The 21731-nt window shown below is 32.2% G+C and overlaps 4 protein-coding genes across 5 annotated transcripts; 2 read left to right on the top strand and 2 right to left on the bottom strand.

The window, feature by feature from the left end:
• Positions 1-19: 19 nt before the first annotated feature.
• LOC140669091 (uncharacterized protein KIAA1143 homolog) lies at positions 20-6040 on the bottom strand. The gene is made up of 4 exons (XM_072898600.1): positions 5725-6040; positions 5465-5597; positions 5127-5345; positions 20-159 (listed from the first exon to the last, which is right to left on the bottom strand). The coding sequence occupies exons 1-3, from the start codon at positions 5833-5835 to the stop codon at positions 5164-5166; spliced, it is 426 nt and encodes a 141-aa protein (XP_072754701.1). The 5' UTR covers positions 5836-6040; the 3' UTR covers positions 20-159; positions 5127-5163.
• A 160-nt stretch (positions 6041-6200) lies between these two features.
• Vps26 (vacuolar protein sorting 26) lies at positions 6201-11097 on the bottom strand. Its single transcript, XM_072898597.1, has 6 exons — positions 10860-11097; positions 10589-10732; positions 9740-10134; positions 9556-9662; positions 9149-9360; positions 6201-9035 (listed from the first exon to the last, which is right to left on the bottom strand). The coding sequence occupies exons 1-6, from the start codon at positions 10860-10862 to the stop codon at positions 8772-8774; spliced, it is 1125 nt and encodes a 374-aa protein (XP_072754698.1). The 5' UTR covers positions 10863-11097; the 3' UTR covers positions 6201-8771.
• Positions 11098-11344: 247 nt separating this feature from the next.
• On the top strand, positions 11345-13924 carry LOC140669090 (palmitoyltransferase ZDHHC3). Its single transcript, XM_072898599.1, has 7 exons — positions 11345-11756; positions 12007-12189; positions 12655-12840; positions 12944-13080; positions 13159-13243; positions 13407-13619; positions 13701-13924. Exons 2-7 carry the CDS (start codon positions 12109-12111, stop codon positions 13860-13862), a joined length of 864 nt encoding a protein of 287 aa, XP_072754700.1. The 5' UTR covers positions 11345-11756; positions 12007-12108; the 3' UTR covers positions 13863-13924.
• A 3911-nt stretch (positions 13925-17835) lies between these two features.
• LOC140668877 (uncharacterized) lies at positions 17836-21298 on the top strand. 2 transcript variants are annotated; one of them, XM_072898197.1, is made up of 4 exons: positions 17837-18064; positions 18168-18280; positions 20284-20430; positions 20720-21298. In XM_072898197.1, the coding sequence occupies exons 3-4, from the start codon at positions 20383-20385 to the stop codon at positions 20981-20983; spliced, it is 312 nt and encodes a 103-aa protein (XP_072754298.1). In that variant the 5' UTR covers positions 17837-18064; positions 18168-18280; positions 20284-20382; the 3' UTR covers positions 20984-21298. The 2 variants fall into 2 exon arrangements, with proteins under 2 accessions (XP_072754299.1, XP_072754298.1); XM_072898198.1 differs by lacking the exon at positions 20284-20430 and having other exon boundaries at positions 17836-18064.
• Positions 21299-21731: the final 433 nt, after the last annotated feature.

The raw sequence follows: 21731 nt of genomic DNA, 5'->3' as shown, positions 1-21731 counted from the left end.
GCGACGACGACGACGATGATGATGCTGATGATGATGTTGTTGTCCGGACCGTTCGCCGCGCTCAGCGCTAGTGATATCCAGTACTAATCCGATATTTCACGAATCTCTATCGTTCACAAGTCACGGGGTAGCACGATTACGCGATTTATATTCACAAACCTGTAAATAGAGCAAACACGTTCATCTCGCTGATGATTGGCACACTAGAGGGCAGGCGCGACGAGACGGGTAGAAAAAGTTGTGCGCCCCAGGATCGTAGGCGCAGGGTAAAGGCCTATTCTCAAAGCGATTCCTGCATATCCGTGCGGTATGCGCGGAAAAATCGACCAATCGCGCATCAGATACGAACGCGACATATACAGGGTATATCCTCCGCATTAGACGCGCGATTAGTACCTTATGCCGCTTATGGGAATGGATAAGACTTTAGGTCCTACAGCTGCTTTTTTTTTTTTTTTTTTTTTTTTTTCTTAATAAAAAATGCGACGGAAAGAGAGTAGAATAGGAGAAGCGAGGAAAGGAGACAAATCGTTATCAAATATGTCTGCTGCTGTCAATCTTTCGCATTAATCACTTCCCTCATTTAACTGCAAATATATTATTATTATTATTAGTTTTCAAAAAAATGTATAATAAAACGTAAATAAATAGGCATTATATGTATGTATACATTGCCACAGATAATATATATTTTTACCTGTCACATTTTAAGAAATTGGGATGATATTTTAATAGCATCTTTTTTTTTTTTTTTTGCATATCCAACAGGGAAGAGATTAACTTGTAAACAATGTCATTATGTGAAAAGGAAACGTGGTATTCTACATTGCTAATTGGAATGGCCTTATTACAAGTTCTCTAATTATAAAAGAATAAATGTCAAAAATGCTTAATTAATTGATAATCATTAACTTTCCTATCACTCGATTAATTTTCATAATGCGAGTTTTTAAGTCGTACATCTCTCAAAGAACGAGTGGTTTTTGCGTGCGAACATGTCGTGCGGTGCCTCACGTTTCCTTCAGAGTTTGACAATTGCGGCGAACGCGAGACATGTGTTTGTGCGCACATGCATAAATGTGAGGGCGAGCACTCGTTTGAAATCAATTTCGGGGTTTTCGTCTTCTCTGCATGACGCTTTTAACTGTTGAAATCGTTACAGTGCGCCGACGGTACACACAGCGTTGCCAAGTTTACACGCAAAATCAATGCCGTATAATAAAAGTAATAATAAAGCCGTTAAGTAAGAGCGAATCCCCGTATGCTAAATATTTTTTTAATTTTTTTCTTGTCATAACGGGGAGAGAACGCTACTCAAAAATCGCTACCGACCAAGTACATCACGCTACGGAACCATAATTCTTGAATAACGATTTACAATCCTGTCCATCGATATATTTTTCCTCGAAAAGATATTTAAGGAAAATATATCGAGAGAGAGAGAGAGAGAGAGAGAGAGAGAGAGAGAGAGAGAGAGAGAGAGAGAGTCAGTGGTTTTCATTTACGTTATGTAACATTAAATATATATTTCTCCGTAAACAAAATGCAAAATATTTCCAAAGAATGTCTGAATGTATTAGAGATAATTCTTGTACGTATATCTGCAATAAAATTCTCTAAACTTTTGTGTTGCATGAGAGAGTTTCTAGGTCAATAACTGCACAAAGAGAAGAATCGAAAGGATCAATGCAAGAATGAGATAACCCTATAATATCGAAGACTTTATTTTTCCAATCTTTCTATATACTTGGAAAATATTTCGATTTAAAATATATACAAAAAAAAAAAAAAATATATATATATATATATATATATATATATAAATGTATGTATATATTAAGAATATTATATTATAAACCTTTGCATTTGTTTTCAATTTAAAATTTAATTTGAGACTAAATCCTTTCTAAAACCTTTTAAAACCCATTTTAAATACAAGTTTATAGTTAAAGTGGACCTTGCAAATTATTGACTTACCTAATTCTTGCACCAAAATCTGTAATTTTAATCGTAGTTAATTAAAATCGTTACTCAAAATTGCTAAAGTTGACCTTTCGCGTTTATAATAGCTGCGTTTGCATAAAAAATTATTTCCTTCCTTCACAACATTGTGACAGTTGATTATAAGGCTTTTTCGTAACAGAAATGATTCTTTGCAATTAATCGGACGTGATGAAGTTGGCCGTTTTAATTTTCCTTTTTTATCGAATGATAGGTACTTACTCTTGAGAAAAAAAAAAAAGCAATAAAAAGAATGACTTATAGCTTTACTAAATCCCTTAAGGCGAGAAGCAACGGAGAAGGAAGCAAATGTGTTGGAATAGCGATGTGCGTTTCTCACGATTTCACCATATCTGTTTAACAGGCGTAATTCAATCTCCCCGTTATACTTTTACCGTGGTAAACACAAGTTTAGAATTTACAGCGATTTTTGCGGAAAGCTTTTAATTTAACAATAAAATGCGAAAAATATTTTCTCGTACAATCCAAGACCGATAAATGACTAATGAGACTAATCATGCGCTAAAGCTTCCAACAATATTATAATTAATTAATACATCAAACATCAATAAATTCATTGTGCATTCTATGCCATTTGTGAGTATATTAAAATAGAAGTTGCAATTATTTAAATGCGTTCATTCCCTCGTGAATAATTAATTTTAGAAAAATGAAAATGTCAATTTTCATGCAGTGAATTTGTGCTTGAAATTGATTTTAAAATTTAGCATTTAAAATTAGAACTTAAAAGGCGTTTAAAATTTATGATCAAACAATAAATAATAAAATTTCGATTGTCAATTCCAATTAAGATGGTTTATATTAAAATTAGTTGTTTGATTAAAAAATCAATTTCATGAAAAATAAATTTAAAATAAATTAATTTAAAAATAAATTTTTCTTAATCAATGTTTCTACGAGTGATATTAATATAAAAAGAAGCTTGTAAATAACGAGGCCAGTGTCCTGGTTCTATTATAAACGTTGCGAGAATATCTTGTTATACAATACTAAAGTTGTGCGTATCACGATTCTTTGATTCTTTTCCACCTACAAATTCCCTTTTTCGTGAAGAGAAAAAAGCGAAAAAAAAATCATTGACATAAACATCAAAGGGACTGATCATCGATGAATCATCACCCAAAGAATGTGGATAAGGTACGTGCAAAGTCCGCTGTTATATAAGAAATCATTATTATATCTTTACGAGAGAATTTTATACGGAAAGTCGGAATAAATTATAACGTGAATGAAGAAAGAAATATTCAAGGAATAAATTCCGTCGACCAATTTAACGCGACGAAATTCAACAACCTGGGACTTGAACGCCATACGGACGCTACTGTTTATCGTCAAAACTCCCTATCTAGCCTCCATTTTGGGTTTCTGACATTGTTTACCCATGCAAACGTGTCCGTCGTTACGGTTTTGCATCGAGAAGAGCAAGTTGGTACACATACGTGGATCGTCGTCTATCCAAGATAATCTCACGCTTAGAGGGACATGGCTAAGAAGAGGGCAACAGGAGGAGGGGAGGGGGGAGAGGGTAGAGAGGAGACGCACGGGCACCTGGGGAAGACGACACGATCCTGATCGCATCGTGCTCCGAAAAAAAAAAAAAAAAAAAAAAAAAAAAAAAAAAAAAAAAAAAATCCAACAGATCAATGGGTTCATATAGACAGACTCACATCCATACTCCGGACACACGCGCTCTCTTTCACTCGTCGGTCTCACACACGCGCGCGCGCACACATACATGTTTACGCTGTCACGCACACATGCTAAAACCGCGAGCGTGAACCGGGGCGATCGGGGCTCCCGCCATTTCTCTGCGTGACGGGCTACAACGTGTGCCGTGTACGTCGAACAGCTGCAGCGCGACGTCGTCCCGGCCCCGGCCCCGGCATCGTCATCCCCCCTGGACGACGGTGATCCCGCTGCACGACACGACACGCACAATCGTCTGGCGTCGGGATTGCCGCGCTTATTTAAATTCTACACTGACCGTGTCGTTGGGCAAACACCCGCGGCGGCACCAGCCGGCTGTCAACGTCGTCGCCCGTGGATACGTCGGTGATGCTCGTACGAGAAGCCCGTGGAGCCGCTCTCTTGCGTGTACTCGCGTGTTTATTCGAGACGCGACGCGACGCGACGTCACCGATCCGCTCCTCTTACCACCGTCGACAAAACTGCCAAGATGGCGGACGTCGATCACGTGACCCGGCGACGTTTTAATGACGTATCGCTATCGTCGCGCGTTAAAGGGCCGGCGGGCGACCAGTAACGCTTGTCGCACGCTTCGTCACGTGACCGCGTACACGTGCGTGTCCAATGAGAGTGATGCTTCCCTAAAAATAAGGGCGATCCGCGATCGGAATGGCGTGTACGGGGGTGGATCGTCGCTCTCGAGCATCCGCCCTTCTCCATATTGGATATTAAAATATGACCATGTATTTTGTTACGAAAATTAATCGAGGCTTGAGGAGAGAAATACCTAGGACTTTTTAAAGAGCAATTTATATCGATCGATATTTTTATACTTTTAACAACACATGTATATTACGAACTATACTATACTATATACAGTGTGCCAAAAAGACTTGCGATTTCATTCCGACATATTTAATTTTGATAAATTTTGATAAAATGTATATAAATTATCCAGCATTTGTCTAAATATATAAATATATGAAAAATTGAACAAAGTTCATTGACTCTTCTCAATGTCGATGCTTAAATAGCCGATTTATGGTTTCTTTAATTATCTTATATGTAATTTTTTTTTAATTTACAAGTATGTACTATATTATTGGTTTTATACTATCAAACATGTCGCATATATTTATTGTAAAAAGTAATAACTAGCTTCCAGTTGCTATTGCATTTGCTATTTTTGTACATTATCTTTGTAAACTTCAAGAAGAGTTACATCTCAAAAATTTTAACAATAAACACTTATTCATTCATTCTTTCACGAGTAATCGATTTTTTATATGACCTATTTCTCACATACAATCTTGATATATATATATAAAATTTATATATATATAAAATTTATATATATATAAAATTTATATATATACACATATAAATAATTTACTATATTTACAACAAAATTTACTTACATGTAAGATATTTAAGTAAAGGAATTCATATTTAATGTTATCCAGCATTGTCGTCATCACTGCCATTGGCATCAAAGGATAAGACAACCTTTTGCTTGTCCCTTTTTGCTTTCTTTCTCACAGGTTTATCTGTGGCAGTTGTGTCAGATTTGTCCGACTCTATTTTAGTCTTGCGAAATATAATCTTCTTAGATAGATCAGCTGGAGCGTTACTTTCTTCTGCAAATTAATTCACAACTGTCATCAGCTAAACATTATTAATGAAAATGATTTATTTGATTAATAGTGCTATACTATACGATGTTATATTGACTTCAAAGCAATTTAAAACAATTTACCTTTCTCTTTCTGTTTTTTGAAGGCCTCTGCTTCTTCCGCTGTTAAATCACCAGAGTTTAATACAACAACAACAGGCTTTTCATCAATTAACTCTTCCTTTTCGTCGTCAGAAGCTTCTGCTAATACTTCTCTCTAGTTTAATCAATCATATAAATATATTTTAAGATGTTTCCTTTTAATATTATAATTATAAAAAGGTTATAGACAAAGTTGCATATTATTAAAAATCTATTCGTAAAATAATTCGTAAATATCTTACTTTTGTGTCAACGGTGGGGCCTTCTTTATATCCAATTTGCTCTTTTAACTCTCGTAGAAATTTCGGTTCGTCCGGCTTAATATACGATATGTTATGTTTTTTTCTTGACATTGCATATATTTGATCTGTGGTGCGCAAAGTACGTTGTATATTTGAAATACGTCAACCTTCGAAGTAACAAGTTATAGATAGAAGTCTCTGTTGGCGAAAGATTGAATGTACGACTAATATCGCATGTGTCGAACATGCCGATTGGCTAAGAATTCTATAGCGAATCGGTGCATTTATACGCCATGACAGGTGAAATCGTGGCTTTGAGATTTTGCATTATTTACAAAATCGTCAATTATCGAGGAATTTTATGAGAAATATTGTTAACGATACCTCTGTACGAAATTCTGATGCCTACTATAGCTTTACATATGTTATATCGCATATCATTTTATTAAACTGCATCATAATTGACGATTTACATATTCTCGTTGAAGAAAAATCAACCAACAGATCCTTCTTTATTTTTCATATGAATTTCTACATTTTACGATCGAGCGTAAGCGCGTTGCACGTTACACTTTAAAACAATTTGATGAAAATAAAAATGCGCAAAAGTATCAATTTCGGCAACTATTTCAATACAGATATACACGATTTTATAAAATTTATGCATAACCACTCGCTAATAAATGATATTTTCTAATTCTATTACATTAAAAACTTATGTAAAACTGAGCAGAATCGTGAAGACTGGACTGAGTATATACATATATAAATCAATTAGCTATAAGTTTCCAATATACATGTGTATGCACATATGCACTGTATACAATATATAATATATGTATATTCATATGGGCATTAAAATATAATACAACTAGTTGAATACCGCACATGATAATATGTATATATTTGTATATGGAAATATATATACATATATATACACACACACAAATATATACATATATATATATATATAATATTTGACATGTCAAATAATTCACAAATAGATTTTTCCTCCTTTTACTTACATAACACATTCCTTTTTCTTCTTTCTCACCTCTCTATCTCTCTTACAGTCTCATGCTTTACAATCAACAAATAACAAAGGAAATGGATTATGTAAAGTTATTACAACTTACACAAAACAAAATCTCGGGCGTTAGTTACATGTATGTGTATATATATATATATATATATACACACACACACACATATATATATATATATATATATATATATATATATATATCATCTAATATTATGTATGTCCCTTGGTAAAGTTTTTACAGTTAAATTCCCATGATATAGAACAGTACAAAACGATAAGTTTTTCTTTTGCAGAAGCATTGCTTTCATCGTCATGATATTTCACTATAACGATGGAAGAAAATATATCTGCTCATGACTGTGATATTACAATATATAAATATGTATGTGCTTACATATGTGTGTATATATATATATATATGTATGTATATATGTATATATATACATAGAGTATCGAGCATGATATAAGCATGATATAGTCAACAAAATAATTTCGTAAAAACTTAAGTAAGATAATATAGAATCTCTCTTTGATTGGTGTTTTTACTGTTTATATGAAAAATAATTTATTAGCGTAATAAATGCACATTACTAATATTAATATATATTCAAAATCGAAACAAAAAATATGTAAATCAATTAAAAAAATTTACTAATTAAAAATTTATTATAAAAATTTATTATATTATTTTTATTTTTGTGAGGTAATGTCACTTCAATTATTATTGCCAGAATAAAAAGTTAAATATATGTCTATATATACATATATATATATATATATACACACATACGATGCTGCACAATATGTATGTATATTATAAATACATGAGGTGGCTACCCCATTATTTAATCTACCATAGTCCATTCTTGTGTTCAGAAAGGCATATCGATTTGAGCAGATATCATAATTTGTCTATTTGGAAGATTAATATATTACGCAAAATGCACACATTTCTGCATATAAAAGTCTACTTTATGAAATGATTTCTATAATTGCGCTAAACTCAAAAGAGAATCAATGACTCGTATCATGCAACAATCGACATCTTTCTTTTTTTGTCTTTTTTTTGTTTTTTTGTTTTTTTTAATACAAACTCGTTCTAAAAATAAGTGCGATTTTGCTCGCTCGAGAGATGTCACATGTGTATGTGTGTACTTATATATAAATTATGTTCAAAAAACGTGCATCATACACATAAGTAGTTTTTTTCTCTTCTGTTCTTCGTTTATTTATTTATTACTCGTAGACTAGGTGAACGGATTAATATGGGGCAGCCTTTGTGAGTATATTATATCCATTCAGCATTTATAAACTCTCTTTGCCTGACATATGACGCTGCCATAAAAAAGAGAAACTTCAGGTTTTTCAGAATTATACAGTAGGCGGGTCGGAATTGTCTGTATAAAACATTTAGAACACTGTAACATTCAGATGTTTTGCAAAATGTACCGTTGGTTGTTTAATATTTGATTAGTAAGCCGTCCATTCAGAAATATTCGTACTGCTTATTTATATTATATTTATGTGATTTGCAATATGCAATTCATTAAATATATAATCTCGCGAAATTATTTTCTCTTCAAAATGCCAAAATTTTTTTCTTTTTTCTTAATTCATTTTTCAATAGTATTATAATTTTGATCAGTAATATACTAATTATAAATCATTCGCTCAATTATATATGTATATATATATATATATATATATATATATATATATATATATATATATATATATATATATACATATATATATATATATACATATATATATGTCTAATATATGTATACATATTTATGGTATCCAAAATATTTACAATTTTACTAGCAGGTCTTTTATGGGTCCCCGCTGTTTTTCTCAATAAAAATCAATCTCCCAACGCGCATAAAGGAGACATTTTTTTTTAAACTACTTCCTTTACACTGCACATTTTAGCCATACTTAACATTCTCATTTAATCTGGGCCATAATTGACACCAGGGACAGAACTATATGCAAGTGCTCAATCACTTTCTGGACCACCTTCTTTCTCTCCCTCGCCGTCTCCTTCCTCTCGTGTCATGCCTTCGATTGGCGCTGGAGTATCTTCCATGTTTGTGATGTTACTCGTTGGCAGTTGATCCGAACCAGGCGGCACTGATGGTGGACCGTTCTGAGGAGCACCTTGCGGGAATCCCGTTTCAGCCGACACTAAATGCGACGGCATGTGTGGCGAGGCCGTTTGTGATTTTCTGCTTTTCTCACCTTTCCTCCACAATGTAATCTCCTATAAATATGAGAATATATCAAATAAGAAAAATGTATAACAATAATATCGTTTTGAACATATCAAGAAAATACAATAAGAAAATCTTAAAGAAAGTATAACGTATAACTCACTTGCTGTTTGAAATATCGCCGATCTTCTTCGTCCATGAGAACCAAATTCAGATAATATCTAACGCTAAATTTTTTATTAATATCGCGCATTGTTGGCGCAAGATCATATCCAGCCAAAAATACTCTTATAGGAATGGATTCTCCTCGAACAGGTGCACCATCCATGATTTCGTATTTTGCTATAGTTTCGTTTTCGGTAAATGTATGAGGGCCTGCAAATATGTATTCTGATTATTGCCATAGTATGTCTGTATATTGTGAAAAAAAAACACTTGTAAAACCAAAACTTGCATTCCAATTTTGTCACATGCTATTCAACATGCATTCAAAACTGCAGGAAATTATAGTTAATATTGTATTACTACAATCTATAATTAAGTGTATTTAATATATTATTTAAAACATACCAGAACCTGTAGTTTCTCGTTTGATGATTGCTATCTCCATATGTTTTATCTTTATTCTAACCAAAAGAAAATATATTTTTCCAACAATTACATCTTTCAAATGATATCTGGAAAAAAAAGAAGAATTAATGAAATTTAGAAAATCATTGGGGACAATTCAAATATTTCATTAAATTCAACTTACTTGCTTTTATTATATTCAAATTCGATATGCAAACAGTCTTCAATTCCAACTTCCATTTTAATGGGATTATTCATATCTGGATAGGAACTAAGAGTGTGTACAACTAATTCGAGTTCTTTAACAATGTCACTAAGTCTTCGTACAATTGTCACTTTCAAGAAATATCTTAGTCGCACATTGGAGCCGGTATAACTTTCAAATGGTTTTTCCACATTTGGAAACTCAAATGTGTACACTGTATTGTGTGTTAACTCTCCTGGCCTTGCCAATTCTTTCACTAAGCTTGTAAACTCATGATGGTTACCTCTGTCATAATACAGCTCAATTTGTCCAATAAACTCTACTTTAACACCCTGATGTTCTAATTTACCAGCTTTCCGTAAACTGATGTTGATCTGCAAGCATTAATTTATTAAAAAATTTCATACTTTATAAAAGTATAGAGGTAAAATATAATAAAATATTAAAGTAACGTAATATGTGAAATATATAAAAAGTATTATCTATATTTCTCTATAACTGTGTCTTTTAATAATGAATTAATCTGCAAACAAATATAAAACATAAAGTAATGAAATTTTTCAATTTTTCAAATATATATATATATATAATTTTTAACAATTGACAATTCATAAGTATATTAGACATTAGACTAAGAGTAAGCATTCTATGTGATAATAATGACACTTGAAGTATAGAAAAACAAGTCACATAGTTTCCAACGCACTAGACACATTGCATGGAAATACGTTAGCAGTTTTCAGCCCTATTAAATTGCAGTTTTCATAAACCAGACAAACGATTAACGTTGACTCAATGTTGCATTTGGTGAAGTAGGACCCCCTTTACCTTGCCGGACACGGTCTCGCCGTCGTAGTACAGCAGGTGCCGCTCTTTCTTGCCATCCTCGGATTTGATGTCCGCGGTCTTTCGCGTTTCAGCACCGTCCAACGTAATCTCTATGTCGGCGGACTGGCCGAAACCGAAGAAACTCTGCAGCAGAGGAATAGTAAGTGACATAACGTGAAAGAAATATTAAGTGACATAGGACGAGAGTGCAAGGGCGCTTAAATTTTGAAAGTGTGGGCGCTGACCGTGCCCCCCTGGGGGCCGAACGCACCATTTTCCACGGAGAGAGAGAGACACAGCCTTCGTTGCGAACGATGAGGTGGCCCGATCACGGTGGCCACGATCACGCTGATACGATCGGCGTAGCTGGGATCAGTGAACGACACTCCAAGGCAGCATTTTCCTGGACGCAGAGACAAGGAGAAAGTTGGGTTATTTTTTACTCGTTCCTCCCAAAAGTCACAAGTAGCCAATATGACCGTGGCCGCCCCCCCTCTCCCACCTCTGCCAGCCGTACGTGCGTATGTCGTGTTACTGGGTCGCGTTCGGAAAACCACCGTATTCGATTGACCAATCGGAATAGGATAAGCTTTGGTAATCTTGTTGCCGATTGGTCCGTGAAAAGAACTCTACGCCACGTGCAGACCTCCTCCTGTCAAACCGCAGGTGGCGCTCGCAACGACGACGTTAGTTCTCCGCTCTTGACAAGATCCGACTCGGCGCCTCCCGCCGATCCCCTAGATTACACACGTGATACGTGATAATCGGATCTCGGATCGTCAGATCGCGCTTCCCTCGGTGCGGCGCGTTTACATGGTCCCGTGAACCGTTACGATAAATGTGATAACGCGTGGGAGAAGGAGAGGCAGGAAAATAGTGCGAGCCAACCTGCTTCGTTCAGTGCTACTTGTCATCGTTTCTCGATTAATGAATGAAAATTAATTCGACAAATAATCACGTATTATGCTCATACATTCGTAACCTCGTACGCATCGCCATACGCACACCCTATCCACTTGGTTGCTAATTACATCGTAGGTGTTATCGGGAAAAATCAATTCCCACCCACGGTGCACGCGTTTTTGCGACGCTACGAGGCAAAACAGTATGAGGATAATGAGCGTCGCACATTGTTGCCCGTCACGAATGTATGCTGTCTTGTAACAATGTGAGTATTTAATTGAAATCATTTAGGTATCTACGCATCCTTCTGCGAGATTTGACATGTCATTCTCGATATGCTTACTCTGCGACAGTCTAGTCTAAATCCTCATTATCGTTGACAAACAACATTGATAAATATTTATCTTGTCATTAAACACAATCTTCACATCGGACAAATAATATTCTGCACTGAAAATGCAACACTCGTATATCGTTGTAACTGTATTATTATTTTTTTAATTTTCACTTTCTAGGAATGTGGCTGTGGATTTTTGCGTGTACGAAGGCGGAGGCGTTAGTGATCTCCCTTATGTTTCGCAAGGGACACAGCAGTTCAGTGAATAACACTTTCAACGATGGATTACGAATATATGCCCTTTCACAGGGAGAAAGACTTTCATAACAGATGTTGCGGCGGTAAACTCTGGTGTATTAAGGCATGTCTTACAAATATAATTTTTAACGTGTATGTATTATATATTGGATAAGTTTGTTTGATTAGGAATTAAAATTTACTTTGGCATCGTAATAAATAAGTTGAGTGTACAAAAGTTTCAGATAAGGAAAAGGAGAACGTTTGTTTTATATGACATTAAAAACTAAGTGGATATTTTTAGAGTCCAACACTGAATTTTTGATTATATATTACATCCTTATAAATAATATCAAAATTAGACTATAAAATAATATTATTTTTATAGTGTTTTCTTTAATTGAAAAGCAATCATATTTATTATTCAGAAAGACCTTAATGATATCATTAAAATCTTTCTTAGTGCTTACAGAGTAAAGAAACAAGTGACATTTATATGCTAAAAGCATGAGCATCCAAAACAAATTTATCCATTATATTCTTATTTATTTCAATATGTAATCTTAATGTAACATTTTTATATTTATAGGACATATGTGGCATTATATGTGCGGTATTAACATGGCTACTGATAATCTATGCAGAATTTGTAGTAATGGCAGTGATTCTTATTCCTACAATAAATACATTATATTCCAGCCTAAATATGGCCATTTTTCAATCTCTAGCATTTTTGGCTTTTGCATCACACTTAAGAACCATGTTTACAGATCCGGTAATTAAGATAATATTTAATATTCAATATTTATTAGAGATATTTGAGCATATATTGAAATAAGATACATTAAGCTTTTTTGATATCTTGTTCTTGTATATAGGGTGCAGTACCAAAAGGTAATGCAACAAAAGAGATGATACAACAAATGGGATTTAGAGAGGGACAGGTTATCTTCAAGTGTCCAAAATGTTGTTCTATCAAGCCTGACAGGGCACATCATTGCTCTGTTTGCCAAAGGTAAATTGATAGAATTGAGTTTGTATATGTGAGATAACATAACGCATTGATTACACTATGTTATAACATTGATTGTAGATGTATTAGAAAAATGGATCATCATTGTCCATGGGTCAACAATTGTGTGGGAGAAAATAATCAAAAATACTTTGTACTTTTTACTGTGAGTATTTTACAAATTACATATACACCACTATATGTGGTGTCAATCTTTGCATTAAAATAATCAAAATTTGTCAAAACATTCATTTCTAATGTAAATCTATTTGAAATATTTTAATAGATATTACTCCTTGAATACATTTTTTATTATTCTATATTTTTAGTTTTATATAGCGGGCATATCTCTACAATCTCTATTTTTATGTATACAACAATTCACCACGTGTGTCAGACAAGAATGGAGGGAATGCTCCACGTTTAATCCGCCAGCGACAGTAGTGTTATTGTTATTTTTGGCATTCGAAGCACTTTTATTCGCTATTTTTACTGCTGTGATGTTAGGCACACAACTACAAGCTATATGGAATGATGAAACTGTATGTATATTTAAATTTATTTCTGCGAGATTGTATTTATAAAAAGAGAATGATTTATATTCATAAAAATATGTATTGCAGGGTATAGAACAACTTAAGAAAGAAGAAGCTAGATGGGTTCGTAATAGTAGATGGAAATCAATTCAGGCAGTTTTTGGAAGATTTTCGATAGCTTGGTTCTCTCCTTTCACTTCACCTCCTAATGCAAAGACAAAATTAGATTCGTATCTATATTCTGTCTGAATTATATATTTTGATACGTGTAACCATGACTTACGTAGAGGAATATTTAGTGTACATAAATACTAATTAATTTTAACATTTATCTGTGCAATTGATATACAGATTGATTCTGGAAATTGAAGATAAATATCGGAAAAATTTTACACACGCAAGTGTATAATTTAATAATGAGCTTTATCTCTTTATGATATTTTTTTAAATATCTATCATAAAGAAAAATGCATTGATATCTGTAAACAATAATTTCTATTTTTTTTAATTTTATTTTTTAAATGTACTCTTTATACAGAAATCAGTTTTTCTTAAAATTTTTTAAATCGTACCAAATTTTTTTCATTTTCTAGAATTCTTCTGTATATGCTACATACAGAATATATATATGTATAAGGAGATATATTGTGTTCGAATCACAATGTTGAGAATTTTGTACAATTTCACACAACTAGATTTTATATTTATTTCACAAACTTTTACTTATCACTTCTAAAAAAGACATTGTGATAAAATTATTGAAAGTTAAGAATTTGAAAAATTTAATGCAGCTTAAAACTTTTCGTCTCTCATTGACATCATATTGACTTATGATATCGAAAGTAAAGAAATCTTTTTCTTGTGAAATATAAATTAATTTTCCACTCATATTTCACCATTTGATAATATATAGATTGATAAACTCAAACTTTTTTCAGTTTGTGAATTAATAAATGGCTGCAAATCTTATTTATTATAACGTTTACTTTTGTTGCAAATATAAAACATATTCTAACGAGTTAAACATTTATTAATGTAATAACAAAAAACTGAGTTTTTTTGTTATTACATTAATAAATGTTTAACTCGTTAGAATATTTTATTAATATTCTTGCAAATACGTAGTGGAGCGGAAAAACTAATTTATTTGTATATATATTTTTATGTATAAGAAAAAAATTCGCATGATTTTTCACTTTTGATATCATGTTTTAATGACTAATGAGAAAATAAGAGTCTTAGTAATTGTTTATATCATTTGTTTTTTTTTCATAAAAATTCTATTTGTTGCTATGTTATATTCATTTATTTTATATTATACATTTAAGAATTGATTACATATATGTATAAGTCTAGGATAATATGTAACACAATTCTTGCAATTGTAACGAAAAAGGTGTAAGTGAGAAGTCCTTAATATAGAACATTATACTTAAATATAGGTATTAATATAGATTTATGTATATTTATACATTTCTCTTTCGCGCGCGTGGAATATTTGTAATTTTATACTATTATCCACAAAATATTGTTCGAATTGCGTTACGACGACGTTAGAGAAAAGTACTTAAGAATAATAATCAGGGCTGAATTTACGTTTTCTAAGTCTTTGGATGCAATATATTTTTTGGAGTTTTGCATAACTTATTGTTAGATAGATACAGAAAACGAACATATATTTAATAAATGTGTCATATGTAATATTATAAATAGAATTAGGCCTAATTAATTTTCAAATAACAAATATAAGATTATAATAAACATTTATGCATATGTAATATGTATAAATGTTTCTTTCTTGTTTTACATTTCGCAAAATTATTGATCGTAAAATAATTATATAGAATAATTGATTTATTTTTTTCATTAATGTCGTAATGAGTAGCATAGTAATCAATTTTGATTGAACTTATTATAAACTTTACTTTTATATTATACAGCAGTACTTTACTGTACTTACACATGTGAAAAATAATATTTCTCTTTAAATAACATATATATTATATTTACATCAATATAATTGCAAAGTTTAACAACTATTTTCCATAATAACGTGGCTTGTCGAAGGCTCCTGAATTTATGGCCCGAGATAATGCGCTTATAAGTAAATGCGGCTCTGATAATTATGATGTTTTATCCAAAGAAATATAACATCTAAAGATAAAACTCTATAAGATTATTTCGACGAAATAAATATAATCGTACAATCTAGATATTATGATGATTGTATTATGATTGTAATAAACAATGGAAACAGTTCTTTGATATCTTCATCTTTCATTTATCTTTTCAAGATTGAATTTCACTTAAGTAATTCACATTTTTGTAAATATATAAACACATTCAAACTCTCATATAATTTATAAAATAATTTTGTTCAATCATATACAATTGTACTTTGAACAGCTATAACTTTTATATCGAAATATTTATATTGCATGAAAAATATGCATCATTGTTAATAAGATAATTTTTATGAATAAAATATACTTAAACAAAATTCAATTTTAATCATTTAATTTTTATTATGCTCTATTGTCTTTCGTTCAGAAGGTAAAAGGAGACATATTTTTTTTTCAATTGCGCATCGAATTATTATTTATACATATTAAAAGATATAAGAAATATTAAACTTTTAAGAACAAATCAAACAAAAATTTTTCTTCATTATTCTCATAGCTAACGCGCCAGAATCGATTAAATGCACAATAGAAAAAATTCACCTCGACGTAGGTTGTCTTATCAGGGGTTTAAAAACAAGAATGTTATTCCTTTTAAATCCTTTATCTTTCCTTGGATAATTAATTCACATCCTTCTCAAGTTATTATACTTGCCTATAAAGTTTTATCTGAACGCGAGTTCCAGCAGCAATAATATTCTTTTATTAGTCGTAAATTTGTAAACTCGCATTCGGAGATTTCCCTGCTTAATTTAGAAACGATCGGTCGCACGATCGCTAATGCGAAAAAGAATGGCAATAATTAGCGTTTTAATCTGCAGTAATTTCTCCATATCACTTTCTATGTTTGCTCTTAAAATCTGGAAATAAATATATATATATATATATATATATATATATATATATATATATATATATATATATATTATATTTCATGGTATTTAGAATACACGCGGGGGATTATGTATATATACGCACACACACATATAAAAATAAATGATATCTCTCGTAAAACACAAAGTGATTGATCTCTGTACAATGACGTAACACAGGAATGCGAAGCATGCGTCTCAAGTTGTAATCTGTAAATTTAGTTGTTTTAAACAGCAAAACTTTTATAAAGTAAAAGTCAACAAATTAGCATTAATAATAGCAATCTAGTGTATTATTAACTCTTTAGGATTAACGTTGCGAGATATTCCACGAAATAACTTTATTATTCCGATTTCTCTGTGTGACCACCACACGCAAAGTCAAAAATTAAAATAATATATATATATATATATATATATATATATATATATATATATATATGATACTATTATAATATATACACTGTAATTATTAAGATATTTATAATATTAATAAGAGTATATATTATATCGATATACTTTAGATAATAATAATAATAATAATAATAATAATAATTTATTGTACAACGATATAATGTCGATTATTGCATTGTGTTTTTTAAATTTCTCATGGAATTGTGTTTAAAGTTTAAATCGGTTCAATTTTTATTATTATTTCTTTTTTTGTTACTATGAAAGTACTACATTTTCTTTGATTCAAATCATAATTATATCTGCTCCATGGATAATTCGCAATTATATCAATTTCATATTTTTTTCATTTCATTAATCAATCTTTCAATCAAGAAATTAAATCGAACGGATGAGCTTCTCTTTTCACTGACAAGATGCTATTTGATCGTTGAAACGATATCTCTTCGATATATTAAACGTACGTCAGGTTCGATTATTTCTAATCTAATAGTAAGCATAAGTCGCGAGCGACTGATAAAGAGACGTCGGAGAATTAAAAGATGCTTAAAAAGCCGAGCAGAAAAAGGCTATCCATTTATCCACTTGGCGATAGAATAAGTAACACGTCAATCGCGAAACGTGCACGCGTCTCTAGCGCGGGAAAAAAAAAAAAAAAAAAAAAAAACCAACAACAAAGGCGCACGCGCCGCTCGGCTCGTTTTCCACTTTCATCGACTTCCGTTTTTTGCGGCCACGAGGACACCGCGGGGCGGCGACTTGCACTGCGAGACGAGGACGAGGAACGCGACAAGGCCGCGAAAGCGCGCCGATGCAAGACGGTGACGCTTGAAGTCCGCTCGCGTATCGCGAGCGGCGACGCCGCCGCTGCTGGCTTTCACTTTTTCCCGGCGATACCTCTACCTCTCGACCCGAGAGTCTTTCGAAGTCTTTCCGCGCGAGAGTCCACGCGTGCGCGCCATTTCCCGGAGGTGTCATTTACCTTAAGGCACGTGTCTCAAGAATACACAATAATACAGATCTCCGGATGGACGCAGCTTGACACTGTCCGAGACTAATGTTTTTTTTTTCTTTTTTTATCTTAATTTTAGATCGCAACACAATTAGAGCCTTCTCAATCGTCGAGAACCAGGTCGGCCAGATGGAGAGAACGGTGTTCTGTTGACGAATGATCAGCGAAATTGGTCCTTCCGAAAAAGTTTTGGTAAATGAAGCACTTTCTTTTTTTTTTATTAGATTACACATATATTATTATAGATATATACAGTGTTTTCTGTTGTTTACATAAAATAATCTGGATAATGATTTAGATGAAGCACCTTGCCTTATTTCATTTTTGGCTAGTCTAGATAATGATATTATATTTACATCTTTATTTTAGATGGAAAAATGCATTATCTGCCTTAAATTATTTCAAATCATATTAAAGAATTATCATATTAAAGAATTATTAAACATTTACTAAAGCCTGAGTTCTACTAAATTATAATAATTATACATATAACACAATTATATGTAATTATATATAATTATATATAACAATTATTATGTTTTCATTTTTTTTTTAATTACTTTTTTAAAGCAATGTTATTTAAAATCATGTAAATAAGGTGGTTTATAATTTCATCTATCTTATCTAAATTGAAAGAAATTTAAAATAAATCATCTATCTTGATATCGCACTCAAAAAAATATTTTGCTAATGTAGATAAATTTCTAAATGTGTCAATTAAAATTTATCGCTAGAAAATTTAGATCCCATTGCCAAATATTAATCACAAATATAATTGTGCAAATTTTCTGTCTAAATTACTGAGACTATATAATAGTACAGATAATAAATTCTGTCTCTGTCAGTGAAATTGATTAAGCGCGGAATATATGTAGTATCACAGTACTTGCTAATAATTTATCTATGTTTCAGTTAATTTTTTACATCTAGAAAATTTTTGTTGAAGTTGCGAGATCATTTTTTCTGAGTGCCGAGATAAAATTTGATTTTATTTTTATTTAAATAATTTCAACGTTATTCACGTGAAACACTGGATATATACGTTGCTTACTTTCTATTGTAATTCAAAAAAAAAAAAAAAAATATATATATAGAGGTATCTTTGATATCGAGTCGATCAATCTGCGAGTGTTGACTTAAGGCATTTAAAATCCGTAAAGTGTTCGAGATGAGACGCTTCGCTTCGTCACGCTTTACTTAAATACTTTCGCTTTCGTGCTTCGCGGATCATCGTGATCCCTAATTGGATAGACTTGTGTGTAAACGCCGTTTTACGCTTATTTACTGATGCTCTATCTAGTCCAGACCTACGATGATGAATGACGATTAGTTCACAGAGTATAAATAATCAATTTTAGCGGGTTCTCGGAATAACACAACAGAATAACAACTCTTCTCATTTCGTGTAAAAGAAAGAAAGCGATGGAGATTTTTCTCTCGCGTGATCTGCATTGTTAACGTTAATTAGTTAATTAGTTAAGTGTTCATGAAAACACGGCCTTTTCACGGTTTCCACGCGATTAAAAGATATATACGGTGATTTTGACATAACCGTTTCTATTGTTTTACTCAAATAAATAAATAAATAAATAAATATAAATAAATAAAATGTATATAATTCGTTTCAAAAAACTGTCTAAAATGTGTTTATATTTTCCAATGTTTTTTTTTTTTTTTTTTTTTTTAATGGAGTAATTAAATTCCCTTAGAGAGATATACATCGCGATTAATTTACATTGCGACTGCAATTTGCACCTTTAAACCTAGACATCCGTCTAGGTGCAAACAAATAAATAAATATCATTATAAAATTATTTAGACTCTTTGGCGGGGTTTTAATCTTACACGAGGCATTCTTCACATCTCTTCTTTTATACTTGGATTTTCTCTTAAGACTCACTTTTACGGAAGAACCTTATTATTAGAGGCACGATATATTTTACTCTAGATTCAGCCTGCGAATCGAAGCGATGCTCACGTTTCACATGCAACATTGAATCCACGTAAACGTGGTACTCCCCGAGTACCTGGACATTAGTGTCCAGCGGAAATGCACTTTACGGACGAACAAACGCGACCTTTTTTTCTCATTTGCAGTTAATTGCAAACACATTCACGATAATACCACGTGGCACAACGTGCAATTAATTTGACGAATGACCCCATTTATCGCTTTCGCTATTTCATTGATTCAGCTAAGAGAGATTTATACGGCGACGACATCGCCGTAAGACAACACGTCACATTAGCTGCCACTTTAATTCGCCTTGATCGCGCAAGATATCGCCGAAGAAATGGAACGGAAAATAATAATAACACGCAGCGGCGGAAACATTTTATTAGTACGTATATATATACTCGTCTATCGAAAATTATTGCCACTTATCACTCATTTAATTACTCGTTATGTCCGATATAGACGATTGTAATAGGACTTAATGTAAATAGCATTTTAATGCGTATAGATATTTGATATTTTATTGTGGAACTCTATTGCAATTTCCAGATATTTTTTTAGATCCCTTTTTTTTATCCCAGATAAATGTAAAATAATATAATATAAAATTTCAAATAAATATGAATATAATATAAAGTAATATAAAATATTAATTTTAATTTTTATCATCGCAGACTTTGTGCCTCCTTGTCGCCTTAATTACCGTCGCAGCGGCATACGATCCGGATGACAAGTCTCTGAAGGATATTCTCTTACCCGAGGGTGAGTTCGAGGCGTTTTACTTGAAAGGTACGCAGGACGAGGAACAAAACGCCGTGAGACCGCCCCATCTTCATGGATCATTTCATCAGTACCGAAATCCTGCGCTGGTCGACGCGCCGAATAGCGCGGCTTACGGATTTCGTTTCGATGGGAAACGCCGCTTCAACTTCAGTTAAATTGCCGCCAATAATTGAATGTAAAAGAAAAACAATAAACCCGATTAGAAACACTTACTGACACTTTCATCAAGGATTGCGGTTATCGATTGAAACGCAAGAATTAGGAGTAGATTGATGAAGTTTCGCGTAGCGGTTTTAGTGGTTAGCGATTAGCATTATTTTGTGCAGTCACGCATGTAATTCGAAAGTGCGAGTATCTAATATTGAGAAAATTTTAGATTTACGTAAGACGTAAAATGATTTTCTTTTACAAAGAAAAATGAAAAATATGGTTCACACTAATAGTAAAGATTGATACAATCGATGTACTTTCCGGCACATAATTTAGGATTTATAAGATAATAAAAGATATATTTTTAATCATATCCGTATATTAATCCGTATATCCCGTACTCTCTTTATTATTTTATTTGAAAGTTGAATGCGTACTACAAGCAAATCAAATACTCGAATCATTAATCTTCGAACTCGTACTGATATGATTAATGGACGAATGTATTTGCTCAATTAATTTACAGTATCTATTTCTTGCCATTAAGGAATGACATATTCATTAAGATATGTCTCATTGTCAGATGAATAAATTTTCTATCATAAATTATATTTCCGCTCAATTTATTATACAATTTAAATCGTGAATGAGCTTTTTAATATTAAATTCATTCTAAATTAAAAAAATAGACATCAATAATGTATTATATTTAAAAAACTGATAATACAATAACATTTGCCGAACTGTAGAAAT

The sequence above is a fragment of the Anoplolepis gracilipes genome, chromosome 8 (genome assembly GCF_047496725.1).
Source record: "Anoplolepis gracilipes chromosome 8, ASM4749672v1, whole genome shotgun sequence".
Taxonomy (NCBI): Eukaryota; Metazoa; Arthropoda; class Insecta; order Hymenoptera; family Formicidae; genus Anoplolepis; species Anoplolepis gracilipes.
This window is presented reverse-complemented; position numbering and strand designations above follow the sequence as displayed.